The sequence below is a fragment of the Sturnira hondurensis genome, unplaced genomic scaffold (assembly GCF_014824575.4).
Source record: "Sturnira hondurensis isolate 20B ecotype Veracruz unplaced genomic scaffold, ASM1482457v3 Scaffold0016663, whole genome shotgun sequence".
NCBI classification, from domain to species: Eukaryota; Metazoa; Chordata; class Mammalia; order Chiroptera; family Phyllostomidae; genus Sturnira; species Sturnira hondurensis.
The window spans coordinates 14,671,455-14,684,085 of record NW_028089294.1 but is presented as its reverse complement, the minus strand read 5'-3'; the positions used below and the strand labels follow the sequence as shown (position 1 = coordinate 14,684,085).

The 12,631-nt window shown below is 37.8% G+C and overlaps 1 protein-coding gene across 2 annotated transcripts in view; it reads left to right on the top strand.

Annotated features, from left to right (window-relative positions):
- The window catches only part of BABAM2 (BRISC and BRCA1 A complex member 2), a 350,070-nt gene that overhangs the window by 76,520 nt on the left and 260,919 nt on the right, over nucleotides 1–12,631 (top strand). For both annotated transcript variants that reach the window (XM_037066663.1, XM_037066664.1), the window contains one exon: nucleotides 3,934–4,028. In XM_037066663.1, coding sequence (XP_036922558.1) covers nucleotides 3,934–4,028 — 95 coding nt within the window. The remainder of the gene's footprint in view (nucleotides 1–3,933; nucleotides 4,029–12,631) is intronic.

Here is a 12,631-nt window from a genome sequence, read left to right as displayed (position 1 = left end):
TAGTGTTTTTTAAAATCCAGTCTATGGGGTTGGCCAAAAAGTCTGTATGTTTCTTTTCTGAAAAATAAAGAACACATTTTTCATTTTCAACAATAATTTCATTTGATTTGGATATTTTGAGTATGTGAGCTATCTCCTGTGTAGTATAATATTGATTGTTCTCAATTAATGTTTCAAGTTGATCACTGTCAACTTCAACTGGTCTGCCCAATTGTGGAGCATCGTCCAGTGAGAAATCTCCAGCACAAAACTTCACAAACCACTTTTGACTTGTTCAGTCAGTCACAGCCCCTTTTCCATATACTGCACAGATCTTTTTTGTGTGTTTCAGTTGTATTTTTACCTTTTTTGAAACAATAAAGCATAGTATGCCACAAATGTTACACATTTTTCCATTTTCAATATTCAAATGGCTACACAAAAATTCACTCATTTTGATACTTTTTTCAATGCATGCTGATGTGACAGCTTTCACAATATAATCTAACAAAGTTGTTTTGAATGAAGTTAAAGATAACTAAGTGCTACTAGAGCCATTTTACAGAACAAAACCAGATGAACTTTTTGGCCAACGCAATAGATACCATTCATTTCTTTTTCTTGCCTAAGTGCCCTGGCTAGAAATTCCAGTATAATGTTGAATAGAATTGGCAAGAGTGAGTATCTTTGGTTCAGATTTTTAATGTTTAGTGGTTTGGAAATATGTATTACTGACAATGTTCCTTTGAGAACTTGAAAATCCATCTTTGTGTCCTCACTAGAAACAAAAATAATAAAATTTCTTCTATTGGAATTCAGCATGCTATTTATTTTTTGAGCGTCAAGGCACGATAGATTCTAGCTTGGATTTTCCCAAAACTTTAATGCCTTTGCTTTATTAAATTCACAATTTTTTTCTAAAAGTCACTAAAGTAAGCTAAGTATAGGACTTTTAAAAAAATTTATTTATCTATCTTTAGAAGAGAAGGGAAGGAGAGGAGAGAAATATCAATGTATGGTTGCTTTTGGTGCATCCCCTGCTGGGAACTGGCCCCTGCTGGAAACTGGCCTGCAACCCAGGCATGTGCCCTGATGGGGAATTGAACCACGATCTTCTGGTTCACAGGCCCATGCTCAATCCACTGAGTTACACCAGCCAGGGCCATGTATAGGACTTTTAAAAACATTATGTGTAATGTCCATGTTGTCCTGAGGAATTGTGCATGATAGTATAGTTGAATAGGAATGAATAATCAGGGCATTCATATTGTCTTCACTAGTTCTTTTTTGTTTTGGCTTAGGTTAATGCTTTAGTTGGCAGGTTTGGAGAAATTTTATAATTTGTAATAGATTTAGTTGAAAACCAGAGATGAGAGTGGGTAGGGTGAAGGGTGTGATTGTACTAACTTTTGATAATTAATTCTCCGTCCAACTTCTGAAGGATATATTTGTATTACAATTTATTTCCTGTAGAAAGTGGCAGAAGTGATATCTCTTCCACACTTTCTTTGTTACGGTAAATGTCGTCAGTGCTTAGATATTCAATGTGGAGAATGGAATTTATTTCATGTATTGAGTATTTCTCAAATCTATTCTCTGTGTGTGGCATTTTGCCTTGTTGAAGGCATGAAATAAGTGAAAGAGCATGTTTACTTTGTGAATGCTTACAAGATATCTAGGAGGATCAAGTACATGTACTTAGCTTGTACTTAGTGTATTAGTGATTTTGTGTGTGTGCCTTGTCTCTCTCACTAAATGTAAGCTCCTTGACAATGACCACCTTGGAGTTGACACAGTATGTATCACAGTGCCTCACATTGTAGCATGTGTTTATTATGAAATTTAAAAATTAATGAAACAGCCCTGGCTGGTGTGGCTCCATGGACTGAGCACTGGCCTGCAAACCAAAAGGTCACTGGTTCGATTCCCCATCAGGGTACATTCTTAAGATTGTGGGCCCAGGTCCTCCCTTGGGGGCATGAGAGAGGCAACAGATTAGTGTTTCTTTCCCTCTCTTTCTCTCTCCCTGACCCTCTCTCTAAAAATAAGTAAACAAAATATTTTTAAAAATTAATGAAACAATAAATTAATATGACTAGACTACATTTCAGTACCCAAGTGAATGGTATAACCAGTTAATATTGTTGAATTTCAGAAGTAACAGTGATCAGTTTGTTCTGGATTTATTAGACAAGTCTTCATACAAGAAAAGGTAATTAAGTAAGTTTATAAAGTGTGGGTAAGAACTGAGAAAGGGGAAAGAGCATTTTAACTATGTATCATAGTATGTGGAGGTCAGTGAGTGGATCAAATGGACTGGAATGGAAGATTGGTATTGGCTTGTAGATAGAGAGAAGGATGGGTAAATAAGTAGGAACATAGTATTTTGGAGGCCTTAAATGACAGTTGGAAAAGTTGGCCCTTACTCTGTTTGATATTAGACAATCACTTAAGGTTTTTGAGCCAGGGAGTTTTGGGTCGAAGCAGCCCTTCAAGAAGTTGTGCTTTGTTGTTAGTGTGTGTTGTGGGCTGGAGGGAAACTGGTAACAGGTGATGACTTAGGAGGGTATAGCAGTAGTTGAATTCCTTTAGTCTTGCCAGCTCTTCGAGAACGTAGTTTTTGGCTCGATCTTCAGTGCCTAGCATAATGCCTAGAGCAGAGTTCAAATGTTTGTGCGTTGGATGCATGAGTGTGTGGACTAGGTCATCTGGGCCTGGATAGAGCCTTTTGTAGTAGGAAATGCCCATATGAGAAACGTTTGTTTCTGTGAGTAGGAAGGGGATGGGTAAGGTGATATTAAATTTTCAGCGTGGTGATTAAGAAATAGCAGTGCCATCCCTAGAAACAGGAAAGTCATCTAGATGAAAGAGGAGTAAGAAAAGGGACACTATGGAACATGTTTTTAGATTGTTGAGTTTGACATTGAAAGATGTACATAGTACATAGAGCCAGAAAGGCTCAAATGAGAACTGAAGTCTCAATGTTTAAATTTGGATATTGCCATGAAGGTGTTATTGTTTGTGCAATTAGAGTGATGTCTGTGTGTGCATGAGTATTGTGGAACCCAATGTACTTATATACTAGAACCCAATATATGTGTGTTAGATTACTGGTATACTAATTTGTTTGTTTATATTAGCAGAATTATGGGGATTGATCCTTCAGGTGAGTGAAGGGGCAAAAAAGGGAGCTCAAGAAGGAGACAGGAAAGAAACAGAGAGGGAGAAGAGTTTACAACACAAATTTGCTGAGGAGACTTGGTAATTTGTCTTATGTATTAAAATAATAGTAGTAATAACAACAGTAGTATCCCCGTATCACTTATTGCTGTGTACCAGACACCACGCTAGGACACAGTGGTTTCTTTTATCCTCACAACCAGTCTGTGGTGTTAGTGATATTATATCCCCCTTTTACTGGTGAGGAAACTGGAGTCTAAAGAAGTTAGAACTTGCTCAAGATCACCTGAGTAATAAAAATAAATGATTAGGAGACCTCGTGGACATTAACCAGGCTTTTTTTTGACTCCACGCCAAATGTTCTTTCCATTATACCAGAGGCTTGTATGTTTAATTTCTTCAAGTAAAGGACTGCATCTTTAGAGAATTGGTTCTCAATAAAGGCCTGTTAATTAGCAGGCAGAGATTGGACAGTAACATTTCCTATAACAAATATCTCCATGTGTTTTATTTGTGGCTCTTTATACTTTTCTGCTTGGGTATTTATATTTAGACTGTGTTAGGAGATTAAAATTTTTTGCTTGCATGTTGTGGATGTTAATTTAAAAGAGGATATCAGTTCTTTTGTTTGGAGAATTAATCATTTAGAAAGTGTTATTCAGATTTTTTTACTAAAATAATATAAACTTATTTCAGAAGTTTATTGATGCATTCTTCAGAACATTCATGCACTAATGAGGAAATAAGAGGGCCTGACATTCTCTTTTATTTCAGGGGATATCATCTTCAATGCCCAATACCCAGAGCTGCCCCCCGATTTTATCTTCGGAGAAGATGCTGAATTTCTGCCAGACCCTTCTGCTCTGCATGTGAGTAACTGCCGGCTCATTTGGGTGTTCTTTGTTGAAAGAAAGTAAAGTTAGCTTTTGACCATTGCTTAATAGATGAATTTGCCCAACATGTGGACTTTTTTCCATCCCCTTTTTCTCTGTTCTGTAAAATAACAGAGAAATGTTCTTCATGTTCTGAAATAGTTTAAATAAGAGGGTTTTTTATTGCAGTTTTACTTTCAGACCATTTGAAATAATGAAAGTCTCTAGCATATTGGTTAAAATATTTTTACTTCAGCTTAAGGAGACATGTTGAAAACATTTTCTTTGTTTTAACTTAATATTTCATGCCTGCAATCAATTTTCTGATGTTTACTAACACTTCATCACAGGCTTGTTAGGGGAGCGGTTTTGGGCCCTTCAAGCGGCCTTTTTTGGTACTAGAAGTGAAAGTGGCAGATTTGGAGTTATGTCCGAATTATCTCTGTGATTATCAGAAGGATAAAGGCCAGGTGAAGTGCACTTTATCAAGCTAGATCTGAAAATTTGCAGTTGAAGTACAATGTGTCTGGAATTAAGGCAAAGGGGCGGTGGTACTTGTCAGGGCACATGTGGTTTGTATAAAAATTGTGTGTTTTGCATGGCTGATGGAGGAAAACATGCCATTTTGTTTCAAAGTCTGACCAGACAAAAAACATCTCTTTCCTTCCCAGTTTAATTTTGCTATGATGCCTATACTGTAAGAAGTTTTATTGTTGTTCAAAACTATGTTCTTTGTTTTTTTCTGGATATTTTTTGTTCCCTGTAAGTTTTGTAATTTAAAGTTTTGGTGACTTACTTTGAAATCTTACCCCACTCCCTTTTTAAAAAGGACTAAAATGTCCTGGAGTATTACCAGGACATTTTAAACCTAATGAATTTATTTAAAATTTTTTTTGAATTTATTGATTTGAGAGAAGAGAGAGAGAGATTTGTTGTTCCACTTACTCATGCATTCAGTAGCTGCTCTTGCATGTGCCCTGACGGGAGCTCAAACCTTCAACCTTGGCGCGTCTGGATGACGCTCCCACCAACCAAGCAGCCTGGCCAGGGCTCCATTTAAAGAATTCTCTTATGTTCTATAATACAGCTGTAAAAATATGGTTGGCAAGAGTGGGGTGGCTTTGTTGCTATCTTTGTAATAATTACACAATTTTGGCTTATTTTTAATAAAATTTTAGTTTAAGTAGGGCCCCTTTCCATGCTACCTGTTAGACATTCACCCTGTATTGAAGCTCAAGGGCTTCACTGGAGAAAATGAGGCAGAAGTTTCCCTATAGACCTCTTGTATATGAAATCTGCCCAGTGGAGGGTAGCATGTGTTAAATGCCAGAGATGTATTTCAGGCCAGGTGCTTCGGGAATTTAGAGAAGGTTGTCAGAAAAGCCCTGTAGTGGAGTTGAGACTTATACTCATTCTTGAACAAAAGAAGAAAAATAGGGAATACAGCAGAGAGTATTTCAGGTAGGGGGAAGGACATCCATTTGAAGAAGTTATGTGTAGTAGATTGTAGAAAAAGGTACTGACAGGTGTGCTGAAATGAAAGTTAATACAACGAAGGGCTAGAAAGGGTTGGAAAGGTAAGTGCCTTAAATGCTGGGTTGAGAGCCATGGCAGGAAGTGGCTGGACAGGCATCTGACAGCAGTGCGGTCAGTGTCATGGATTAGGGAGACATTGAGGACCAGAACTGAGAAGAGTTTCGAACGGCCAAGAGCCGACCCAGAGGGTTTTGAGCCGGGATGATACAAGAAGGAACACTAGCATGTAATGGATAAGAAATACGTGTTTGCAACTTCTTGTTTCAGCTTTAAAAGTTGCAAAGTATATCTTGGATATTAACAAGTATTGTGAGAAGTAGAATTTAAAAGCTAGAAAGACATTAAGATTTATTCTACTTTTCTATGTTAGTATTGAGGATATTGATTTATATGGTTGTATCAGAGTTGATATTATAAATTCACTCTTCTGTATTTTGTCCCTGAGAGAAGTTACCACAAATGTTTTGAGAAATTATATGAAAAAGAACAGCTTAAAAAAATTAAAGCACTATGCCTAGAAGAAAGATTACATATCCAGTAGAACACCTTCTCTTCAGCTGCAGTAGACCTAAGGCCTCTGGCAGACAACCAAGTGCTTCTTCTTGGACCTGTGGGCTAGGCGAGCATAAGTGAGGAGCCAGGGTACAAGGGTCCACCTTCCAACAGTTTTGGAGGGTGCCCTTGGTGTTCACTGTCATCTGGTTAAAACTCTAGGGCAGGATAAACTACAACACAAGGCCTGGTCCTCAGCACATACGTCCGTGAACACTGATGCTTATGGAGGACTTTGCTCAGTTGTTCACCGGTTATGCTTCAGTTCTCAGATTCAGTTCAGACGTCTCTTCTCCCTTCTGGAAGTACACAGAGCACAGTCACTAGCAACCAGTGAGTCTGTACTGTGTATGGTTTCGAATGCATGGAGATTGCGTATTTCATCACCCATGGAATGGAAACAATGCCTAGACGTCTTGGATTTTCCCACTGAGGTATTAGTTGCAGAAGAGAATGAGTATGTGCCCTTAGCATCTGGGAGTGTAGTCCAAAGTAGTTCCTGTGGCAAATATGGAATTTCCTTGAAGTTTCTGAGTTCTATCTTAAGAATTTATAAAAGTTTTGCATTTGATTTTATAATATACCTGCATTTTTAATATAAAAATATCTTAAATTATATATATTTGAGAAAAAATGGAATCTCCAGTGTGTCCCAGTTTGAGAAATAAAGCTTTAAAGACTATATGTGATCTTTTACTTATTCAATTTATTTAAACCTGTTCCTTTCCAAAAAAAGATTTTAAGTAACTTAAATAAAGGATATATAAAAGGTTACTACAAACATGTGTGGGGCTCTAATCCATCAGATGAAACTATCTCTTTCTAAACTCAAACCTTTATAATTTGGAGAGGTGAGTGCCATTAAGGACTTTGAGATTCTTAGGTGAATGGAAAATGCTAGATAGATACCAGGTCTAGAGCTAGGTCTCTCACAGACACCAGAAAATCCTCAATCAGGGGTCCCCAACCTCTGAGCCATGGGCCAGTACTGGTTTGGGCCTGTTGGGAGCCAGACTGCACAGCAGGAGGTGAGCTTGAGTGTAATGCACTCGAATTATCCTGAAATCATCTCCCCACTGCACCCTCTTGGCCTGTGGAAAACTGTCTTCCATAAAACTGGGTTTTGGTGTCAAAAAGGTTGGGGACTCCTGTCATAAATTCTTGAGTTAGGATCTTAGTGGTCTAGTGATTCCCACTTCTGGTCTGCATTAGAATAATTTAGGGAGCCAGTTAAAAATTCAGATTCCTGGACTCCAGTGGACATACTGAATTAGATTTTTTAAAAAAATCCTTACTTATCCCAGGATGTTTCTTCAGAGAGAAAAAGGGAGTTTCTCTCTAGAAATATCGATGTGAGACACAGGCATCTGTCAGTTATCTCCTGTGTGCACCTGGACCTGGGATTGAACCTGCAACCTAGTCATGTGCCCTGACTGGGAATCGAACCCACAACCCTTCAGTTATGGAATGATGCTCCAACTGAGCCACAATGGCCAGGGCTGAATTAGATACTTTAGGGAGTTAGTGTCTTTAAATTCCCTGGGTGATTTTTATATATTAGTTTGAACTGCTATTGGACTATTATAATTAAATCCATCTTTTGCAGTAATATTTCTAACACAAGACCATTTGCCTTTGCTTAACATTATTTCCAGTGATGTATCATTTTCCATTTTGGGGATAGTTCTAATTTTTTTAACAACAACATTACTGAGGCATAATTTATGTGCCATGTAATTTACTCATTTGAAGTGTATAATTGAATGGTTTTTAGTTATTCATTGAGTTGTGCAACCATCATCAGTTAAATTTAGAATTTTGTCGTCACCCCTAAAAGAAACTGCAGACCCATTAGCAGAAACTTCTCATTGTCCACTCTAGGCAGTAACTAATCTATATTTGGTCTATATGGATTTGCCTATTTTGGACATTTCTTATAAGTAAAATCATACAACATGTGGATTTGGTGATAGACTTTCACTTATTATACTTTTTAAAAAAGATTTTTTATTATTTATCTTTCAAGGGGAAGGGAAGGAGAGAGGGAGAGAAACATCACTGTGTGGTTGCCTCTCATGCGTCCCCTGCTGGGAACTGGCCTGCAACCCAGGCATGTGCCCTGACTGGGAATCGAACTGCGATCCTTTGGTTCGTAGGCCTGCGCTCAGTCCACTGAACTACACCAGCCAGGGCTTATTATACTCTTTTTAATGTAGCATATATCACTATGTTTTTATTGCCAAATAATATCCCATTGCATTCATATACCACCTATTATTTATACATTGTCAGTTGATGGATGTTTGGGTTGTTTCCACATTTTGGCTATTATAAATATTGCTGTTATGTGGATATAGTTTTATTTCCTTTGGTTATATCCCTAGGAGTGGAATTGCAGTGTCAAATAGTAACTATGTGTTTAATTTTTGAGGAACTCCCAGACTGTTTTCTAAAGCGCCAGTACCATTTTGCATACCCAGCAGAGTGTAGAAGTGTTCCAAGTTCTCTACTCCCTCATCAACACTTTTTATTTTCTGTCTGTGATTGTAGCCATACTAGGGGGTATGAAGTGTTATTTCATTGTGGTTTGGTTTGTATTTCCTTGCTGGCTATGCGTCATAATGTTTTGTATCTTTTTATGTGTTCTTGGCCATTTGTATATCTTCTCTGGAGGAATGTCTATTTAAATCCTTTGCTAGTTTTAAAATTGGATTATTTGCCTTTTTATTGTTGAGTAGTAAAGGTTCTTCTTTTTTTGTTTTTATGTTCTGGGTATAAGTTCTTTTTGTCAGACACATGACTGACCAAAATTTTCTCGCATTCTGTGGATTGTCTTTTTATTTTCTAGATAGTATTGTTTGAAGAAGAAAAGTTTCACATTTTTTATGAAGTTTAATTTATCTTTTTTTTTCTTTTGTTGCTTGCGCTTCTGGTTTCATATCTAAGAAACCATTGTTTAGTCCAAGGGCTAAAAAATACCTACTGTTAGGTTTTCATTGAAGAGCTTTATAATTTTTGTTCTTACATTTAGGTTTTTTATAGTTTTAATTTTTGTGAAGTAGGGGCTTTGCTTTATGTTTTATAAATGGAGAGCAAGATCTCCCAGCACAATTTATTAGAAAGACTATTTTTTCCTTATTGAATTGTCCTTGCATTCTTGTTGAGATTTAATTGACTGTGAATATAAGGGTTTATTTCTGGGTTCTCAGTTCTTTTCCACTGGTTCATATTTTAACCTTTCGCCAGTACCACTTTGTCTTGATTGTTGTGACATTGTAATAAGTTTCAAGATTGGGAAGTATGAGTTTTCCAACTTTGTTTTTCTTTTCCAAGATTGCTTTGCTAGCTTTGACTATTATGAGCCAAATTTACATTTATATATTACATATTAATTTTAGAATCAGTTTGTCAATTTTTGCAAAGAATCCAACTGGGATCTTGATAGGGATTGTATTGAATCTCTAGACAATGCTAGAAATTATTGCTGTCTTAACAATATTAAGTCTTCCAATCCAGGAACGTGAAATGTCTTTTCATTTTGTTAGTCTTTTAATATCTCTCAATAATGTTTTGTTTTTTTCAGAAGAGAAGTTTTGCATTTCTTTTGTTAAATTTATTACTAAATATTTTTGATGCTATTGTAAATGAAATTGTTAATTTCAGTTTTAGTTTCACATCGTTGCTGTCTTGAAATACAATTGATTTTTTAAAAACATTTAAAAATATTTTTAATAAATATTGTTATTTATTTATTTTTAGAGATGGGAAGGGAGGGAGAAAGAGAGAGAGAGAAACATCAATGTGTGGTTGCCTCTTGCGTGGCCCCCACCTGGCCCACAACCCAGGCATATGCCCTGACTGGGAATCAAACCTGCGACCCTTTGGTTTGCAGCCCAAGCCCAATCCACTGAGCTATGCCATCCAGGGCACAATTGATTTTTGAATATTGGTGTTGTATCCTGCAATTTCACAAGTCTTTTTTTTTTCTGTAAGGTCTTTCTAATAAGCTAAAAATCTCTTTACAGACTTATGTTCTTTATCTTTATTTTGAGATAAATCAATTTGTTGTGGAAGTTGGACGATGACAGATTTTGGTATCAGGATATGATTGTAAAAAAGTAACTTTGTTTTTCCTTTGCTCTCATAAATTGAACTTACAGTATTTTCTAAGATAGAGAGGGAAACACTATTGCAAGAAGCTTATAGTATTTCTGAGATCTGCTTTTAAGGTCGATACTCACAAATTCTAGTAGGTTTGTTAAAAATTTGCTTCAGTTCTCTGCATCATATATGCTAGTAATTCATTCACCAAACCACTCAAGTCAACATTAATTGAAGTTATGACCTAGTACCTAGCCAGTATATATAAAGGCTGAGTTCTATTCTAGATGAAATTCTAGATGAATTCTCTGAAGACAGACATATGCCTTAATTAATAGATGATGTGAGATGATTATGTACATAATGCATAGTAGTACATAGCAAGAGGGAGCAGATAATTTGGTTTGAGGGTGGTCATGGGAAGTTACTTACACCACAATAACACGATAATCATCCAGGTCAGCTGGGTCCATAAGTATTCTCCAGGAACATTTAGAAGAGTTGTTCTTGATTTGAGTGGTTGTTATTTGTAGAGCTTTTTGCTGTTTGCACTTGTGCTCTGAGCCTCAAGTGATAAGCATTTTCTGATTAAAGAGCTGTCCCTGCAGTGTAAGTTAATTCATCAGTGGCTGCACTTTTACCCTATTCTGTTCTGTGTGTTTGTTGTACTGTGTCACGTGTCATGTTATGAATAAGGTGCCGACATGCTCGTGCCCTCTGTTACTTGTGAAAAAACATAAAAGTCAACAGAAGACAAATCATGGGAATCCTATCTGGGTGTTTACTGATTGTGCACTAAGTGTCCAACAGTGTACCCTGTGGAACTTGACCTCAAGGAGGCTAAATTTCAGGGGGACACAGCTGCATGAACACAAATAGACACAGGCAGTATATGCTAGAATGCCATGGGATAATGAGATAGTGTTTTCATATTCACTGTCTAGGGTGAGAAGAGAAGATGATCAATAAACTACGACATGCCCCATTATAATGAAAAGGGCAAATTATTATAGGTTGGAAGTGTGGGGTTAAATGATCAGGAAAAAGGTGGAACTTGTACCCAACCCCAAGTGATGTCTATGCTGTGGCTGTTAAACTATAGCTGTCACTCAGTTGCTTCCCTAATTTTGTCTCCATTCATTCCGTTCCTTGCTCGCCTCTCTTCAGCCACTCGGGCCTCCTTGCTCTTCCTCAAACATTTAAGTACACTCTCCCCTTAGGACCTTTATTTGCTGTTCATCATTTTCATTCACCTCTGTGTGGAACTCTCTTCTTCATTTTTCTGAAGGGCTTGCTTCCTCTTGTCGCTGAATGTCATTGTATCAGAGAGACCTATATAGAGCTGTAGTGACAACCTTCACATTACTCTCTTGTATCTTTATCATGCTTTATTTTCTTCATTATACTTTTCACATTGGATGTGTGTTTGGTTCCTTATTTGTTTGGTGTCCATCTTTGCCGGGGTGACCAGCTGCCTGGGGCTGGGACGCAGCACCTTTGGTGCTGAGTCAGGGGCAGACTGGGGCAGAGGGTCACACTGGGTTCTTCTCTGGAAGGGAGGCTCTGCGAGCGGATGGGGTTTGTTCACGCCATATCCTGGTCCCTAGGAGAGTGCCTGGTGCACTGAGGTGTGCAAATATGTGTTTGTTAGGCACACAGGTTGCTTTTAAAGTTCTCTATTTCTTAAGGGATTTGTTGGTTTCTGAAACTAGGAAATATGTTTTGAGAGAAAATTTCAAAATAGAGAAAAAGATTCGGTTTTAGAGAAGTTCAAGGGATGAAAATCAGTTAACAGAAGCTCTGAAGCAGTGATTTCAGCCTTGCTTTTGCAACACCCTGTGGTATATTTGGCTGCCTCAAAGGGTATTGTGAAATTATTTCCCCCCAAAATAATAATGATAATTCACTTTAATTTAAAATAAAGTTGCATAAAGGAGGAAGGGTGGATCATACATTTAAATGAAAAGAACATGTTGTAATCACAGCAAGATTGGGAACTACTGAAATCTGACTTCCTAGTTTGAAGAAGGTGAGGGCAGCTCTGTGTGAGGCAGTCCTCTTCAGGGTGGGCGCGCACCGCCCCTGAAGGCACTGTGCGCTGGCGGTGGGATGTTTTTCCTGGAGTCTGCGCTGCTCGTGGGGAATGTAAGTGTAGGAAGAAGTGTTGTACCGACACCTTGTCACTTCTTTTCTCCTGCTCTTCACCTAGCCACCTACAGGAAAACATCTTTCGAATATGTCCTTTTAAAACAGTGCTCGTGCCCTGTATGCATGAAGTGTGTGTGTGAAGAATGCACGAAGCTGATAGGGACTGCATGGCTCATTGTTGACAACTGCCATCCAGCTGTGCGGTGCTCCTGTTCCTAGACACTTCCATGTGCTGTGGCCTGCACCATCTTTTAAAATAGAAT